General features: G+C 37.3%; 1 protein-coding gene across 3 annotated transcripts in view; it reads left to right on the forward strand.

Moving 5' to 3' along the window:
- The window catches only part of LOC127962745 (VPS10 domain-containing receptor SorCS2-like), a 164,237-nt gene that overhangs the window by 124,517 nt on the left and 21,243 nt on the right, over positions 1-18,477 (forward strand). For all 3 annotated transcript variants that reach the window (XM_052562417.1, XM_052562416.1, XM_052562418.1), the window contains exons 4-8: positions 9,103-9,267; positions 10,166-10,239; positions 13,575-13,639; positions 14,935-15,053; positions 15,915-16,004. In XM_052562417.1, the coding sequence (XP_052418377.1) occupies positions 9,103-9,267; positions 10,166-10,239; positions 13,575-13,639; positions 14,935-15,053; positions 15,915-16,004 (513 nt within the window). The remainder of the gene's footprint in view (positions 1-9,102; positions 9,268-10,165; positions 10,240-13,574; positions 13,640-14,934; positions 15,054-15,914; positions 16,005-18,477) is intronic.

An 18,477-nucleotide genomic window follows, 5' to 3' on the forward strand; every position in this document is an offset into this window, starting at 1 on the left:
TCGATTAACAGATGAAACTCTATTAATAGCATCTGTAATATGCTGCAAAGCTTCCTTTTTTTAGGACCTGATACGCCACTATATACGCTTGAAAATAAAACGTGGCATTTTGAATGAACTTCTGATAATAAAACTTCAATTTCTGCAGCTGAGAAATTTAAATTTTTCATTCGCTTTTGAGAAGACATGTTGATATCCTTCGTTTGGTGTCATAATATGATGCTCATATATAGTTGTCAGTCGGATTTAATGGGCGGGATTTATGGTAATTGAGAATGAGCGTGCACGCGTGTCCCATTTACGACTGATTGGAATTCATTAACACACACACACATTTCACTATCACATCTGACGTTTACAAAGTTTTTGTGAATCAGGAGAAGAGTTTTCGGGAAGTTCTCTTTACGTGCAAATCACTCACATATTTACTTGTATATTTACGAATGTTTCATGAATGAGACCCATTGTGTTTATTCATTTGTTCACTTGTATCTATTTTTTTTTTATTCCACGTCCCGTGTAGGGCTCCATAGTGTAGCACAGTATTTAACACATTTTACTGTGTTTTTATTCATCATTTGACTAACACATATTAATAGATTTCCTATTAAAATTACAACAGACATTATGCAGAAGAAATCTGAAGATTCTGATTGTATAAACACTATAGATGAAAACGAATTTGTTTTGAGTATTGTGTGTTTATGAGAAATGGGGAATCACTGCATCATCCAGTGTAATGTAGGTTCTGGTTGCGTCTATTTGCTATTATGCTCTTTTACAAAGTCTTGATTTTGTTTTTGGGGGGATACTAGAACAGGCCCTGATGCTAGGTAGTTCGAAAACACATAAGTTTTCTCATATTTTACATTATTATAGTACCTCTCTCCCCAGTCTGGCATGAACGGCTCGAATGATTGACCCGGTATTGACTCAGAAAGGCATATATAAATGGCATTAATTAATCTACCTACATAAATCAGCAATTTTATAATGCCCCAATTCAACTTCATCTCTTTAGCATTAAGGACTGTCACAGTTCAGCTGCGTTCAAAAATGTATGTCATTAGTTATATACATTTATTACTGTTGTGGTATCACACATCTAAACATGACTTTATTTTGCATATTTTATTAGTAAATAAAAAGTGAATGGGATTGGTCCTAATCAGATTGTTTTACACCAAAGTTAACCAAGGGTCCAATATATGATGTATTGCTACCGAATTAAGAGACTGAAGGCTATATCAATATTATATGAATAATCTTACCAGCAATCTGTTCCCACAGTTAAAATAATTAATGAATTATCTTGATATAACACTTTAGAATTAGATGCTTTTTTTTTTTAAGAAGCGCATTCCAATAACTACTTTTCTTTCAGATATGTCTTAAAATATAATTTGATGGTGGTAAGAGTGGATAGCCTGAAATTTAAAATCTACATACGCTATCAAACTTGACCTTAGACTGAAAAGTTTTACATCTTTAAAGCTGATGCTGACAAACTGGATCATGTTTGAAGAGCTGACAGCCAAAAAGACATCATTATGGACATGATTTTTACCCTAAGGCGAGTTTTATTATGATCAAAGACACTTATACATAATATTAAGCAACAAGAGATAAAGCCATGTCTGTGAAATGTTTTTTTTTTCTTCCAGTCGCCAGCTGTGACCATAACAAGTAAAATGACATTGCTGATCATCAGTCCCCCTTCTTATAACTGTACATAATAGGGCTGTAATGATACATTGATATGGATCAGTGCTTTCATCAAGTATAATTGCACTGTGTAGAAATTGCTAATTTTTTTAAGAGGCACATTTTAACACTCTTATGTTAGCCATATCTGCATGCAGTGTCTTAAAGGAAGAACCTACAGTACATGTGTGTGTGGGCATGTTTTTGTGACATATCAGGACACAACTCTGTATAATGACATGGGTATGACACAGGTATTACAAGGAGAGGGTGACTTATGGTAAATGGACTGCATTTATATAGCGCTTTCAACATGGCCATCCAAAGCGCTTTACAATTTGCCTCACATTCACCCATTCACACACCGACGCCGGTGTCTGCCATACAAGGCGCCATCCAGCTCATCGGGAGCAGCTGGGGTTAGGTGTCTTGCTCAAGGACAACTCGACACTTTGTCAGGTGGAGCCGGGGATCGAACCACCAACCTTCCGGTTTGTAGACAAAAAAAAACAAACCGCCACTGCTGCCCCTTATGAGGACATAACCCACTTCCCCATTTTTCAAAATGCTTATAAATCATACAGAATGATTTTTTTTTCTTTGTTGAGAAAGTAAAAATGCACAAAGTTTCCTGTGAGGGTTATAGTTAGGGGTAGGGTTGGTGAAGGGTGATAGAATATACAGTTTGTACAGTATAAAAACCATTACGCCTATGGGATGTCCCCACTTTTCACAAAAACAAATGTGTGTGTGTGTGTGTGTGTGTGTGTGTCCTAATGGGTATACTATTTGCACAATTTAGAGAGCACCATATACCTGTAGACTTTCTCTGTTGCCATTGCTTATCTTTTTGCACAAGCCACTCATGATCTGTCATCAGATCTCAAGTTAACCGAATCTCATTGAATCTCATTAAATTGTATCTTGGTATGTAGAGGTACAGTAACAGTGATTATTGTATCTCTGGCTAAGAGAATAGATGTCAGATTGTATTGTAATGCAAAGTCTGATTTACAGCCTAGAACATGGAACATTAAAATTCTTCAGATTGACTGAAACGTCATGTCACACGGTGGTCTCTCTTTCAGGGTGAACAAAGGACTTGTTGCTGGAAATGCGTTGCATCTTTGGTGTAAGAAATTCTATCACTTCACTTGATCACAGGATCACCTCTACATTCCCACATATTAACATGATTCAATATCGGTTTAAATACTTGGCCACAACATCTTTTACAGGTGTGTACAGGTCATGATCAGAGAGCTGAGACCCCGCAGTGCAGGAAACTGTATAATTGTTGCCAAGCACTGCATCTACAGACAAATGTTACATAGTAGCCCCAAGCACAAAGCTGTGATCATGCACACAGTGCGAGCATTGTTATCCCTTTTTCCTTTTGTCTTCAGTGTTTTCATGGGTCCTCGTCCCTTGTGTAGGTGTTTGATGTGTGGGCTGTTCTTTAGTCTGAGCTGAGCCATTATGACAGGCAGGAGGGACTTAATAACAGTGCTTTCACCCCAAGCATGCTCCTGACAAATTACCTGTGTGAGACCTGGATTTAGAAAAGGGTCAGTGGAAAGATCACGCTCTCTCTCTCTCTCTCTCTCTCTCTCTCACACACACACACACACACACACACAAGCACAGACAAACACACATTTCCTTTGTTTCCTTTGAAAAGGGAGTCTCTTCATTGGCCTCTGTCCCTTCACACTATCATGTAGACATAATAGATGCTTAATGTCTATTCAAAGTGTTTGATGTGTGTGGGAGAATATTTCCATATTCCACATTTGGAGAGAAATAAAGAGAGAGGGGGATCTGTATATGTGTGATGTCACAAGCTTGCCTATTGAAAGAGGGGCTTTTATAAAAGGAAAATTCACCTTAAATGAAAAAAATCATAATTTACTCTCCCTTACCTTAAATTGTATCCAAAATGCAGTCACAGTTCATAGCAATCACCATAAACAATAACAAGCATAACAAAAAGCACCATAAAAGCATTCCCTATATATAATTCATATGCTATATTTCAATACTTTTGAAGTCACTCAATAGCTTTGTGCAAGGAATAATATATTAAATAATAATATTTTAAATAGTTCACGCTAAAATGAAATATCTGTCATCATTTATAAACCCTCATGTTGTTCCAAAGCTGTATGATGAGTTCCTTTAAAAAAAAAAAAACTCGTACTGTAAAAGAAACCTAAAAGTAGATATAAGATTTTTTGAGTAATGTCTGAGAAATATCTCTTAGCTGTAGTGTTATTTGTCAATAGTCAATTCAAAATATCTTTATGTTCCACAAACAACATGTGGGCGAGCAAATTAATTCAGAATTATTTTTAGGTTAATATCCACTCTATTGTTATGCTCACTTAAAATCCACTGAGACTAGATGAAATCACCGAGTTGAACTCGAGTATAGGAAAGATTTGTGAATGAATCGTGTTTTTTGTTTTGTTTAGTTTTTTAAACCAGTTTTATGAACCGGATCTGCTGGTTTAAAAGAAACAATACACGTTTCCATTTAGAGCAACTAGAGAAAGATTAAATGATGGCAGACTTGTGCACTAGGCCTTTAATCTGTGCCAGTAGCTGCGTTAAGATGGACCCCACTAATCCGATCCTAATAGCACTAGAAGCACAATCAAAATAAAAAAGTAACATGTAAACAGGTCAATCGGATTGAATTGGCCAGATCCGACTAAAATTTCGATTGGATTGTAAGGGGTGGTTTATCCCTTTTGTAATCGGAGCGAGAGGACATGTAAACACTTGATCAGATTGAAAACCGAAACTGGAAAATACTGCGCATGTGCAGTGACGTAAAAATAACGCAATGACGTATGATGCATGGAACGAGCTGTTCTTCCTGGTGAATAAAATGTCATAAATGAGTGTCCAGTCATTCCTAAATTCTGCTTTCACTAAGCATCTGTGAAGTGGAGCAGGACAACGTCCCACCAGTCTTTGTTTAAGACTCTCATCAACAGATTCAATCCGATCAGAAGCTTGTAACATATAAATGCGCGTATCAACCTGATCACTCTATTCAGCATTTATGGAAACACTATGTTCAGATTCGTCAATCAGAATGAATTTATTCTGGTGGAAGAAAAAAGTCTCTATGTAAATGTACCTACAGTCTCTTGACCCCACTGTCTGTTGAAGACTCTCACTAAAAGAAGCATCTTGTGTAGGGAATCATATTTTTCTTTCTCTCTCTGAGAGGCGCATCAGGTAGAGCTAAGTAAGAATGCAAACCCGAGCTGGTATGAGTTGTTTCAGAAGAAATCTCCTCTTGGCTTTGTGCGGTTGAGTATTGAAAATTTGTCGTTTCCACAGTCAGTTTTCTTCAAGTCTGTCTTTTGTTCCAGAGGCTGAGCTCAGGTGCACAGAACAGACCTCTCTCACTCTTTCACTCTCTCCCCCTCTTCATCTCTATGCTTCTCATTTTCCCACTCAGCACTGACTGGATATCAAACCTGCCAATTTGCATATGAAATTGGGTGGAAAGCAAAATTAGTAGAGGTGCATTGAGTAAAAGCAGATACACATACTCACGTACACACAGACATGTTTGTCCCTTTCGCTGGCTGCTCTGTTTACAAAGTTCCACTGCACCGAAAGACTCAGTGTAGTGTTTGAATTAGCGACTCGTTCAGAGCTTTGTTGCGTGATGAATATTACTGCTGTTAATTAGCATGAGTAATTAGGTCAATACGATCACGTGGTCTCTTTCACGAAGGCTGTGTAAAGGTAAAGCATTTTAACATGGCACTTTCAGAGGAATGTTGAGACAAGCAGTATGATTGTTTACTCATGTATGTGTATCATGTAAATCCTCCGAGTTGTCTGCATTGTAATGAGTTGGCGTACCAAACCTGATTCTACTTAAAAGACACTACGTGACTTGCCTATTGTGAGAGAGGATCCAGTTGGAGATCTTTAAGCAGATTATCTTATAACCGATTACATGACCTACAGACAATTCCTAAAACCTCATTCTGAAGTGGCAGTCAGACATCATCATAGATTGATGATTACGCTTTTAAAGCGCCATCAGCCACCACATTCTGCCCCATGTTGTTTTACCGGCCTCTGTAGTCTCTTCCAGCCCTGCCAGCTCGTTGTACTCCTCTGGGACAGCCGCAGGATGTTGTTTGATGGCTTTTATCCACAGACCACAAAGGGGGCTCTGTGCTAAACTCTGCAAGTTATTGCTTTAAGAGGGAAGTTTTACAGAGAGGAGATTCTTTCCTTTTTTCCCCTAGAGTCTTTGTTTTGGGATGGATAACTTGTTTCACAGAGATCCCTTTGAGAGTCTCACTGTTTGGCAGTCCCCTTGAGGATCCCAGCTTGTTTTTCACTTCGCATTTGGTTGAACAACAGCGCCACTGAAAGGCAGTGAACGGGACTGCATCTTACAATAAAGTTCAATTAGTTTAATAAATTCGCACAACTCTGGGTCATTAAAAGGCATAGACCTTATTCCGTTTTTTTTTTTCCTAAGTGATTGACTTTGGTTTTGCCTTTATGTTTCCTCTTTATCTTTTATTTGTAGCCTGCTCGTATTTTTAAATTATGTGTTGGGCAACAAAAACAGAACAGAGACATTAGTGCACTTTAAGAAGTGGCTTAAGGCACAATGTGGGTTAAATTGTGTGTGTATGAATGTAATATAAACTAGTTAAACTAGTTCACAACTTTATGGAACTATATATATATATATATATATATATATATATATATATATATATAACTTTTGCCATCTGGCCGGCGCCTCAGAGCCGCAAATACCAGAACAGTAAGGCACAAAAACAGTTTCTTCCCCCAGGCAATCTACCTCATGAACAGTTAAATGTTCCCCGCTTATGCAAAAAAATGCAATATCCTTATATTTATTTGTTACCCCTCCATCCTAGTACATCCCAGCATCTTATTCAATCCTATTCCATTATCATTTATAGCACAATTGTTTATACACTTATTTATTTGCCTACATATATTTTTTTTTTTTCGTCTGTGTGTTGGTGTCTCTGTGTACTGGAAGCTTATGTCACTAAAACAAATTCCTTGTATGCACAAGCATACTTGGCAATAAAGCTCTTTCTGATTCTGATTCTGATATATATATATATATATAGAGTCTTGTGTAAGTATTCTTACCCCTTAATTTTTTTCACGTTTTGTAATGTTGCTGCCTTATTCTAAACTGCTTTAAATTACTTTTTTTTTTTTTTTTTACCACATCAATCTGCACTCCATACACCATAATGGTAAAGCAAAAAAATGTTTTAACATCCTTGCAAATTTATTACAAATAAAAAACTAAAATGATTCCATTGCATAAGTATTCATATCCTTATCTGGGACAGTTTGAAATTTACTGATGAAATTTAGCTCAGGAGCATTCATATTGATTACAGCTGTTACTACACTTAGAGTGAAGTTAACCTGTGGCAAATTCAATTGAATGGGCATGATTTGGAAAGGCACACATGCCTTAATAAAAGGTCTAACAGCTGATAATGCATATCAGAGCAAAAATCAAGCCCTGAGATCAAAATAACTGCCTGTACAGCTCAGAAACAGGTTTGTGTCAAGCCATACATTGGAGGAAGAGTTCAGAAGAAAAAAAAAATCTGCTTCATTGAAGATTCGCATAAGCATATAATCTCTGTTATTCTTAATGGAATAAGTTTGAAACAACCAGGACTCTTCCTAGAGCTGGGGAACTGATGGAGAAGGGCTTTGGTTGGTGTGGTGACCAAGAACCTGATGGTCACTCTAGATGAGCTCCATTATCATATGTGGACATTGGAGAAATCTACAGAAGGACAAACATCTCTTCCAGAGGTGTCATGCCCATTCAGAGTCCAGTGCAGATTTTTGAGTCAAGTGGATTTAGAATGCACCCTGCAAAAAAAAGCCACTCTATATTTTTTATATAAACACAATCCCACCAGTGTGATTAACGTTCAGCACGTCATATCGTCAGCTGCTAAATTCAAATCCTCATTCGCTGGCTGGTGCTGAGGCAGAGACAGAAGTGTTTTTACAGCTCTGCATTATAACCAATCATACACAAATCGATGCTGTTGAGCTTATGAATGCAATGACACATCAGAGGTATTCAGATGAATCCGGTATTTTCTTCACTCGCTCGCTGACTGAATGCCTTTTTCTCTCATCAGAAACAACAAAGTGCAAATGTGTGTAATCTGTGAGATATTAATTTCATAGTGTAAACAGCTTCAGTGATTTTAATGGGAGTTTTTGAGAGTGCTTTAACCAGACTGTCAGTGAAAATGTTACTCATAATGTAAATGTTCTTGCTCTACTTCTGTACAACGAAAGTGTTATGATTAGAAACCTAACTTGCAAAGTTTTTATTCACATTACCTTTCAACGTTAAATTCACATGAAATATGAACTCAGTCTTAGACTAATATATAATTATTATATTAAAATGTGAACACTTAACACCCATGTAACTTAAGTCAGCCAGGTTTTTTATTCATATATAAAAGATTACATTATTAGGTTACTTTGACCATCGCCCACTTTAATCTATAATGGTGAGAATCAAGATATTTCATGATAATTCAGTTAATGGAATTTTCATTTGGGAATGTTTTAAGTAAAAAGTAAAAAATAAATAAAACATAAGTGCTGTTGCGGCTGCTGTGTGACACATGACGAACCCACCCCCAATTTGTGCCCCCTCAAACAAAATGAGTGCATGACTCCTCTGATATCTGCAACACTCCACTGATCTGTGCTTTATGCCAGTGTGGCCAAACTCAATCCTCTTCAGTTAAGACACATGAAAACACACTTGGAATTTACAAAGAGTAGCTGATAGACAACTCTGTGAATGACCTTGTGTGGCCCAGCCAGAGCCTGGGATAGAGCCCAGTCAAATAATTCTGGAGAAACCTGAAAATCTGCCCCCATCCAACCTGACAGAGCATGAGAGGTTAATAGATGAGGAGAAGGATGGCAGATAATTGCCAAATGCTGATGTGCAAAGCTTGTCGCATCACACCCAAAAAGACTTGAGGCTGCAAAGATTCTTAGGCTAAATATTTAGTATATATATATATATATATATATATATATATATATATATATATATATATATATATATATATATATATATATGGAGGAAATGCACCTAAATATGAATATTAAATATTTATTATAAAATATATTTGTGCAATAAAATACAATATATTGCACAACAATACTTTATATTGCACATATTAAAATAAAATAAAATATTCTTTAATAAAAGGTAAAGAGCAATGCTTTACTGTCTAATATGTGTAAACTAATTAACATACATCTTGACATGCAGTCACTGAAGACATTGTGTTTTTTTAGGTGATCTTGGTGAGCTCCAGCATCAATGAACGTGACCAGATGCTCTTCATCAGCACAGATGAGGGTTCATCCTTCCAACGACAGCCTGTCTCCTTCACTGTGGATACACTCCTCTTTCATCCATCTGAGGAAGACAAACTTCTGGCTTACAGCAAGGAGGCGAAGGTCAGTGATGAAAGTGTTGGCCAACACAGATTAATGCAGTCGAGTAAATGACTATTAATGACAACAATTGAAGTCAGTGTTTTTTGGCAGCTCCAAACCGGTTGCTCACAAGATAATATAATGTGTCTTAATTCCATCTGCATATTTGTAGCTTTTCTTGTCAGACTCAACTGCCTGAATCAGTCTTTGTAGCTTTTTCTGTATTAATGATTTGGGTCTCGGCTGAATGCCTTGACCAACTGTTCTCAACACATTTCTCACCCAGCTTTGTTTATGGCTCTGCTTTTTGCTCTCCAGCATATTGGCATCCTCATTATTAGAGTTATGAGCAGCACTGTTTGGCCTTCAGGCCATGGTTGTCTCTCGCTAAAGAGCATGTTTACATTGTTAACGGCTGGGCGAGCAACGAGGCAAGATCTGTGTGTGTGTGTGTGTGTGTGTGTGTGTGCGCGTGTGTGTGTGTGTTTGTGCAGTTGATGAATTGCGAAACCCCTAGACACTACTTGCAACACGCTGCATTTATCATCTCTAAGATTAAATGGAAAAGACAATGAAAAGTGTGTATGTGTCCATGTGCATTATTATGGTGCAGTTTGGTGGGCATTTCTCATGCAAGTGGTGATCAATATAATCTCATTATAGGGAGGATTAATTGGGGACAGATGCATACACACAAACACACACTCAACATATGTGATTTTAATTGGTATATATGGACAGTTTTCCACAACCTAATCGTCATAGAGTATGCAACAACTCACTCATCTAATTCGTACGATCCTGAGAATTTGCAAAGTGTGTTTTAATCTAATCCAGCCTAAAAATCAATGTTATGACCAGTGCTTCAAGCTTCCAGTGACAGTTAAAAGTGATTTATTCGTCTTTCTTTGTTTTTCAGCTGTATATCTCCACCGATCTGGGTCACAAATGGACTCTGCTTCAGGAGCGTGTTACTAAAGACAGAGTTTTCTGGTAAATTATTATTATTATTTTTCAAAATTCATCCTACAATATTTAAAGGCAGCGGTTCTCAGTTCCAGTCCTTGCGCTCCCCTGCTCTGCACATTTTGTATGTTGCTTTTATCACTTCAGACGTTTGTTCTATTTGAACGTAAGTGCCCTGAGAAGTGGACATAACAGGCGAACGTATACGTGTGCAAGATGTGAATTTAAAAAGTATTTATTTATCGAGGTATATGATGTCACATTTGTCCGTGTGTGAAGACACTGTGCAGCACAAATCCATGAATGAATGTTCCGAAGTGAAGTAAACTTCATCAGATTTCTCATGCTCAGGGAGTAGGGAGCAATGAACACTGTTGTAGGGACCATGTAGGGACACTGTGTAGGGAACACAGTTCATGCACGGAGTTCACTTTTAACGAGCTGATTATCTGAATCAGGTGAGTAATCAAAGAGAGACAAACAAAATGTGCAGAGCAGTGGGGCGCAAGGACTGGAATTGAAAACCGCTGCTTAAGTGTGCCGTATAATGCATTGATACAATATTTTGAATTGTTCTTTGATGTCACACATGTCATGTGTGTATGTGAAGTTTTATCTCAAAATTCCCCACAGATAATTTTTTATAGCTTGTTGAAATTGCCAATTTTAGGGTATGCACTGTTTTTGTGTTTGTCCCATTTAAATGAAAATGAGCTGCTCCTCCCACCTCCCTTTTCAGAAGAGTGCGGAGCTTCAAGAGCTCATGATTGCTGGCATACCGGTTTAACTGGTGGTGACCATGTTACGGAGTTCACATTACTTCCAAATGCAGTTTTTAACTACCACTTTCCTATTTACGATCATTCTGGAGTTAACACTGGAGACTCCTGTGTTCGTCGGTGCACCCCAAAACACACCACTTGCAATGCCTCTATGGCGTTGACATTGTACCTCCAGCAACTACAGCAAGAGAACAGTAATGGCGGACCGCAGCTTCTCACTCAGGGCTGTGTATATGCTAATAGGGCAGAGGGTGGAACAAATGGGCGGGACTTTCCCAGAGTATGACGTCATAGTAGCAAGAAATCTGTAACTGCTCGTGTGGAGAGACTGTTTATGATTTATTGGGATTATAAAACAATGAGTGGGTGGATTTTTACATTTATAGGCTGGATGTTTTCACACACTGCGGCCACACAACTGTGTTCAAACACCTTATAAAAGTGATTTTTGCATTCTATGGCACCTTTTAAGGAACCTCATGTTATTTTCAAACCTGTATGACTTTCTCCTGTGGAAAAAAAATCTAATATGGGGATGAGGGACTGTAAAGCTTAAAAAAAGGTTTCTAAGGTGGTCTGTAAGACTTCTTATGAAATATGATAGGAAACCATGTTGATTAGCGACCATGATCACCAATCAATATTTATTTTCATTGGAAAACAGCAGCATTGACATTTATTTTGTATTTCACAGAAGAAAGTAAGTCTGGGTGTCAGTAATGGTTTGTTTTACTTTTACATTGCCTTCTGAGACTTTCTTTTTAATCTTTTCCCCTCTCCGTTCATTCTTCCTCTTCTTCCACCTTCTTTAGTGAAATTCAACCCCTCGCTCTCTGGTTATGGTTCACTGCTATCACAGCTGGGATTGAAATCCTGTACAGAAGTGATTTATTTCTCCACCTCATCCAGTCTTTCTGTCTGACCCTCTCTTTCTCTTTTTTGATCTCTCTTTCCTGATCTTTTGCTCCATTCTGCTTGCATGCCATCCTCCCAGCGCACTTTACCAGATTCACAACACGCGATATATGATTCTGTATAGTTTGTCTGTGGCTGATTGTGATAAAAGATGAGAAAGTCAGCTCCCTGTCAGCAACTGCCACAATAAACCCCATCCAGCACATGTTTTATTTGGCAGGAGGTTTTACAATGACACTGTAAATCTGAAGCTGTTTTTTCTCTATTCCTCAGCAGCAGGGGGTTTGATAAGGGTCGTACCCCTTCCCTCTCTACTGTCTCCAAACCTCTTTAAAACATCTCTGAGAACTGCCTCAGAAGACACGACAGAATCAGTTCATAGTGAGGGTTGTGGCTCTTTCGTCCTCCCCGTCTGCTTCCTCGCTCATAAAACAAACGAAGGGGAGGTCTGGGAGGAGAGAGCATAAATCAGCGTGGCTTTAATGGACAGGGATGCTGTCTGGGAGGGTGGTCCGTACCGTTGTGGTCAGGAGAAGAGTCTTGAGCTCATCGCAACTTATTATGTGATGTTGAGACATGGCGGTCAAGTAATCTGCTATAAATCAATGTAGAGCAAGATTATGTAGCTATTATGCTGCTGTACATATTTACATTGATTTAGAAATATCACAGGCATTTAGAACAATTATCTCCATCTGAAATGCTGAAAAGCACACTGTCAGATATAGACATTAAGACATTTTTTTTCCCTCAAATTAGTTAAACACAAACCTCGCCCAGCAGCCGATTCTAAAGATTTCATCGATCTTGTCAGTCAAAGTCCTGACTGCCCACACAGAGCTAAAACAACGCTGAACCCCCAGCCTAAACCCAAATCTTCATCATTAGCAGGACATCCCATTCCTAACCGATCGGATTCATCAGTGTAATTGGTTCCTCTTTATTTTACGTGGCCTTAATATGTACTTATGTCAAAAAAATAAGTACAATGTACTTATTGTGTTCATATTGTATTGTAAAACACTTCTGCTATTTATGTGGGATACGGGTAAGTTTAGGAACAGGTTTGGTGATTGAGTTGACCAATATAAACAGGTTTGGGGAAAAATAGCGCACACATTCTTAAAAGGTTCTGTTAATTTCCTGCTTGTTAAAATGCTTGTAAAATAAAGTAGGTTTTGTGCAAGTTTACTGAGCTAGAACTTCCCTGAGCAGTTTAGTAACCTCAAAACAATTGTGTTTAACACAACTAGACAAAAGACAGCGAGCTGTCTGCCTTCCTTGAAACCAAGGACTTTTTGTGTGACTGTATAGTTGAGAAGGTTCTGCTAAGGGGATGTTTTAAAGGGATAGTTACCCCAAAAATGACATCCATTCTGTGATTATTAAGCCACAATTATTTCACTTTTTTGTTTCTTTTTTTTTGTGGATCAGAAAATGTGAGATTCCGAAAAGTGTCACTTTTTTTTGTGTGATTACAAGCATTCACGCTTCAGTGCTTTCCATTTTTTTTGTTAAATCAAGTCACTGGAACAACATGAAGGTGAGCAGATGCAGAAAGAATTGCAATTTTGGAGTGAACTATCCCTTTAAGATGTCCTTCTGTGTGTTAGTCGGCCTTGTTTGATCCTCTGAGTGTGTTACTAACTCTATGCTTTGTTTAAGGGCTGTGACGGGGGTGGATGTGGATCCTGATCTGGTTCATATGGAGATTCAAGACATCGGTGGTGGTAAGAGAGCTCATGTGAACACTGCATTTTAATTCAATTTTACATACTGACTCAAACCACTGTGAACAAAGGCAGATGGGATGTTTTAGGGCTTCAGTTTTGCCTCATTCAAACAAACCTCTTTCAGAGAAATTCCACCTTGTTGAGCTTTTTGTAAGGCTTGTGTGTTTGTTTGTGTAAAAGAGACCAGGCGTACAGATGCACAGAGATGTACTGGTGCACAGAGATTTATCACACTTAAGCCAGTGAAGGTTAAACGCCGCCTGACAGTCTCACACTGCAACCTACAAACACATAAACTCAACCCCTAAGGGAGGTGAGAGGTGTATCTAACCAGTATAAGAAAATCACACTGGACGCATACACCTAATCCTTCTTCTGATAAAGGAACTTTCAGTTGTGGTTTAACTCTTTATCTGTTGGGCTTGTGTCACACTGACAGATGCAGACCTCAAGTGTTTTTTCTTCAGCTCAGTGGCTTCTTCGACCTCTCATAGGATGTGCTGTATTTGTGTGTGTGTGTGTGTGTGTGTGTGTGCACGTCTGACCTTGTGTGACAGAAGACAGAAGCAAAGCGCTCAGCCATTCTAATTGCTTTTTAATTAATTTCTCTGCTGTACTGCTTTGATTAACCATTCGTCCTCTTCAGAGAAGATGTCTGCCCATTTGTTTGCCTAAAATTAATAACAAAAAAATAAAACCACAGTGAATGAGAGGAAACAACATTTTTAAAATGGCAATTAAGTTCCCCTCTTTGATATGTAACCTTTGGCCATGATGTTTGGAGTATGCATTCTCCCCTAATTTTTTCATAATTTTCCAATTGGTTGTAATTTTTCATGCACTTTTGGAGAATTGATGAATGTGTGTGTGTATGTGTGTGTGTGTGTGTGTGTGTGTGTGTGTGTGGGTGTGTGTGTGGGTGTGTGTGTTTTGTAGAGATTGCTGAGCCAGCTATTGTGTGAGATTCTGAACAGAAAGGCCATTGCGACAGGGCATCTCGACACTGTTTTCCCATAATTAATTTCCTGTCATTCTGGAGCAAAGCAATGTGCCCAGTGAGGATCAGCTTCAGCTAATTTTATTAAGAGCTCCAGGTTTTTTTTTTGTTGTTTTTTTTTTTTTGTTGCAGATATCTTCCACCCCATTCACCTTTGGAATTGCTTCCAAACACTCACTTACAAAAGCTGTATAATCAGACATAGAAATGAAATTTGCCTTCAAACTTTTGAAAGTCAAATTGTTACCTTCACTTTTCCTCTAACCCTTTTTCATGTGTTTCTGTCTTTCACCAGGATACCTTTATGTGACATGTCTCATACAAAATTGCTCTGATAAAATGGTGACAGCACAGTTCTTGGGGAAGATTGACCACAATTCCCTGTCAGTGCAAGATGAATACATATTTGTGAAGGTAAAATTACGTGTTACATCTTAACATATGATGTATGTACATATTTATTCAGACAGATCCATTCAAACATTACAGAGTTTAGCAGATTATCACCTTATATATTAAATATTATAAACACTGTACACTAACAAAAAAAATACAAGGACAGTAAGATTTTTTTTTTATCTTGTCCCTTATGCTCACCAAATCTGTAATTATCAAAAAATAGAGTAATGTTGTAAAATATTATTAAAATATCTTTGCAATTACCATTTTAATATATCTAAAATTGTACTCCAGTCTAGTGATGCATGATGCGTTATCACTATATATATATATATATATAGTTTTGTCAATATTGAGGGCATACTGCATATTAGCTTAATTTTGGTAACATTTAAAAATCAGAAATGCTTTTCCCTTATCTCCCTTTTTAAATTGTATTCCTTTTTTCAGATCTTTTATAATTAGCCAATGACTCAAGGACATTTGCGTGTTCTGTATTCATCTCCCCCACTGCCCATCTCCCTCACATGCTCAGTTGTTTTTTGAAGGGATTGTAGCTGTTGAAAAGGAATTTAGATATGCCCTTGAGGAACAGGACTACAGTGTGTGAAATGTTTGTGTTGGGTCAGAGTCATGCTGTTTCAGACTGGACACAATTTCTGTGAACCATAGAGACCAACAGACAGAGCTTCTGGTTCAGTGTTAGTAGAGACTGAATCTGTTGGGACAATAGTAGCTTGGTAAAATCAACACTGTGAATTGAGATGGCAAAGGATGAATGGGAAAGTGAGAGTGGTTTGTCTCAAAATTGCTGATAATGAAGACAAGACCCTGTCATTGGAATAATGAAATAATTTATATTTATTTTTTTTATAGGTAACTACAGGAAATCGAACCAAGTTTTACATCTCATATCGAAGAAATGAATTTGTTCAGATGAGATTCCCTAAATATGCCCTTCCAAAGGTACGGTCCTCAGAAAATGTGACTTTAAAATGACCAATATTTACTCGATTTAAATCACTTTCGAGTCTTTGCAAAAAAATATATTTTTTGGTATGTTTAAAATGTTTTGTTTAAAAAATTGTTTTGCTAATTATACTGCAATGCAAACTGATATTTAATATTGTGTTTCTATATTGTTTGTTTAAAATATTGTTATCACTGCTATTTAATCTTATTCAATCACAACACTGTAAATTAAACACTATCACACATATCAAGACACATATATTATTTTTTTTTATTAAAACTAACAACATTTTTAGACAAATTATGGCCAGTATATTGTTGCTGCACAAAAGAAATAGGCCTAGTTACAAAGTAAAAGCAGAATTAACGTAGCAGTGGTGTTTCGTTCCTGAATAAATCAGTGTTTTTGAACAAATTGGTTGAGTAAATGATTCAATGGCGAAATCATGAAGACAGTTGTTTGTTTAACTGCTGAATGAATTACTGAGTTAGAACAAATTGGTTAAATTATTCAATGACTTACTTATAAAGACAGTCACTTGTTGCCACCTACTGGATAACTTATGTACACTCAAAAAAATAACTCTTTGAACGAACATAAAAAAATCATGGAAAGGATTTCCACATGATTAATTTGCTTTATTTCAGCATTATGCAATTCTGTTACTCCAATTTGATGTATTTACATTGGGTCAACTTAATTTATTAAGGTTGATTCAACTTATTTACTATGGTTGGGCAAAGCTTAATTTAATAGTGTCAGCCCAACTAATTTGCAATGTTTTGGACAATGTTTTTAATAATTAAGTTCATTTTAAAAAATAAGTTTAAGTAAACTTAACAAACCTTAATAGAGTCAACAAACAACAAATGACTTAATTGTACCTGAAACTGTTAAATAATGAAGACAAACATTTTTAATAATACCATTTTAGGAATGCCACCCCCTGTGTATTAGTATCATGTGCAGCTGATTAATATTACTCTTCATTTAGACCTTTCTTTAATTACAGCTTATCAATTTTATCACAAACAGATTTGAAACCCAAAGCAACATTTCAAACTGTTTGTTTCTTTGTTTGTTTTGTTCTAAAACTTATCAAAACAACTTCATTGCTATAAATTGTATTACTCATCTACCTATCTAATGGTGCTACACTTCTGCAAGAGGGTGACAGAATAACAATTACCCATAATACACTGCAGAAATCCTCAGTCAATGAGATGCAAGTCTGTGTTGGTTTCATTAATCTGTTACTTTTACGCAACAATGTTATGTTGGCTGAACAAATAATTTTTAAGTAAAGCTGACAATACACACTTTTTTGTTGAATGAACTAGATTAAATCAAGTTCACATTGTTAAATATATTTTTTTAAGTAATCATAACATGAACGAATTAAATAAAATTGGCAAAGGTGAAAGTAAATTTTTTTGAGTGTAACCTGCACTAAAAATATCCACAACTAATGCACAGTCTGTCCACGTGTCCAAATCTGGCAAACACAGACAAACAGAGTGAAAAAACAGTGAAACTGGTGTAAAAAGGATAAAAATACTAAAATTACATTTGGGGCTTTTTACTAACATCTCCTTTAGCAGCATCATGTGCATGTTTAATTTTGTGTTTTAAGTTACTGCTGTTTTTGTCATGAACTTTGTACTTAATGTGAGTTACCGTTTGAAGGTGGTTATTGTTCTTTTATCATCTGCAGCTGTTGTGGATTGCACTTTAAAGCCGGAGACTGACTATGACCTATCGCAGCAATATGTATGAACTGAAGAGCACAGTTGGTGTCTAGCATTGAAACACTACACTATTACAACCCAGATGTGGGTTTAACCTACTGAGGAGCCGTGATGTATGGCAGTAATATGCCGACGAAAGAAGACAGCTGGCTAAGGGTTACAGCTGATGACTGACCAGGCTGTCTGTGGCTCTAACCCAAGGGAGTGCTTCAGTAAAATGCTGGCTGACTGTAATTGAATAACATTGATTGGAGTGGAGGCCAGAGGGGCCTGCTTCATGTATATTTCACCTCAGAGAGAGGCAGGGAAAGGAGAGAGGCTGTAGGGAAGCTGCTGTCAATGGCATTTGTAACTTTGCCAACCACTGATTCACTGTGACAGAGTGAAAGAGGGAGAGAGAAAAGTGTAAGAGAAGAGTACTACTAAGAAAGATGCCCCAGATTACCAGGCATTCGCCTTAATGGCAAAGGATAAAAGCTTTGATTTAATTACTGTAGAAGTTGAGCGTGCTGTATATTCATTCGCTCAGAGCCTTCAAGTGAACATGCAAGGGTTTTTGTGACTGTTTAGAGTGGATGTATTTATCATTTCCCTCCGCGGTGTCATTTTGTGGGTTAAAGCATTATTGGTGTTTTTCCCCTCTCTAGACCCTCTTTGCTCTGCTCTTTGAGTTGCTTGTCGCTTGACTGAGCAGATAGGTCAAATTTTAGACACCCGG

Source organism: Carassius gibelio, chromosome B7 (genome assembly GCF_023724105.1).
Source record: "Carassius gibelio isolate Cgi1373 ecotype wild population from Czech Republic chromosome B7, carGib1.2-hapl.c, whole genome shotgun sequence".
Taxonomy (NCBI): Eukaryota; Metazoa; Chordata; class Actinopteri; order Cypriniformes; family Cyprinidae; genus Carassius; species Carassius gibelio.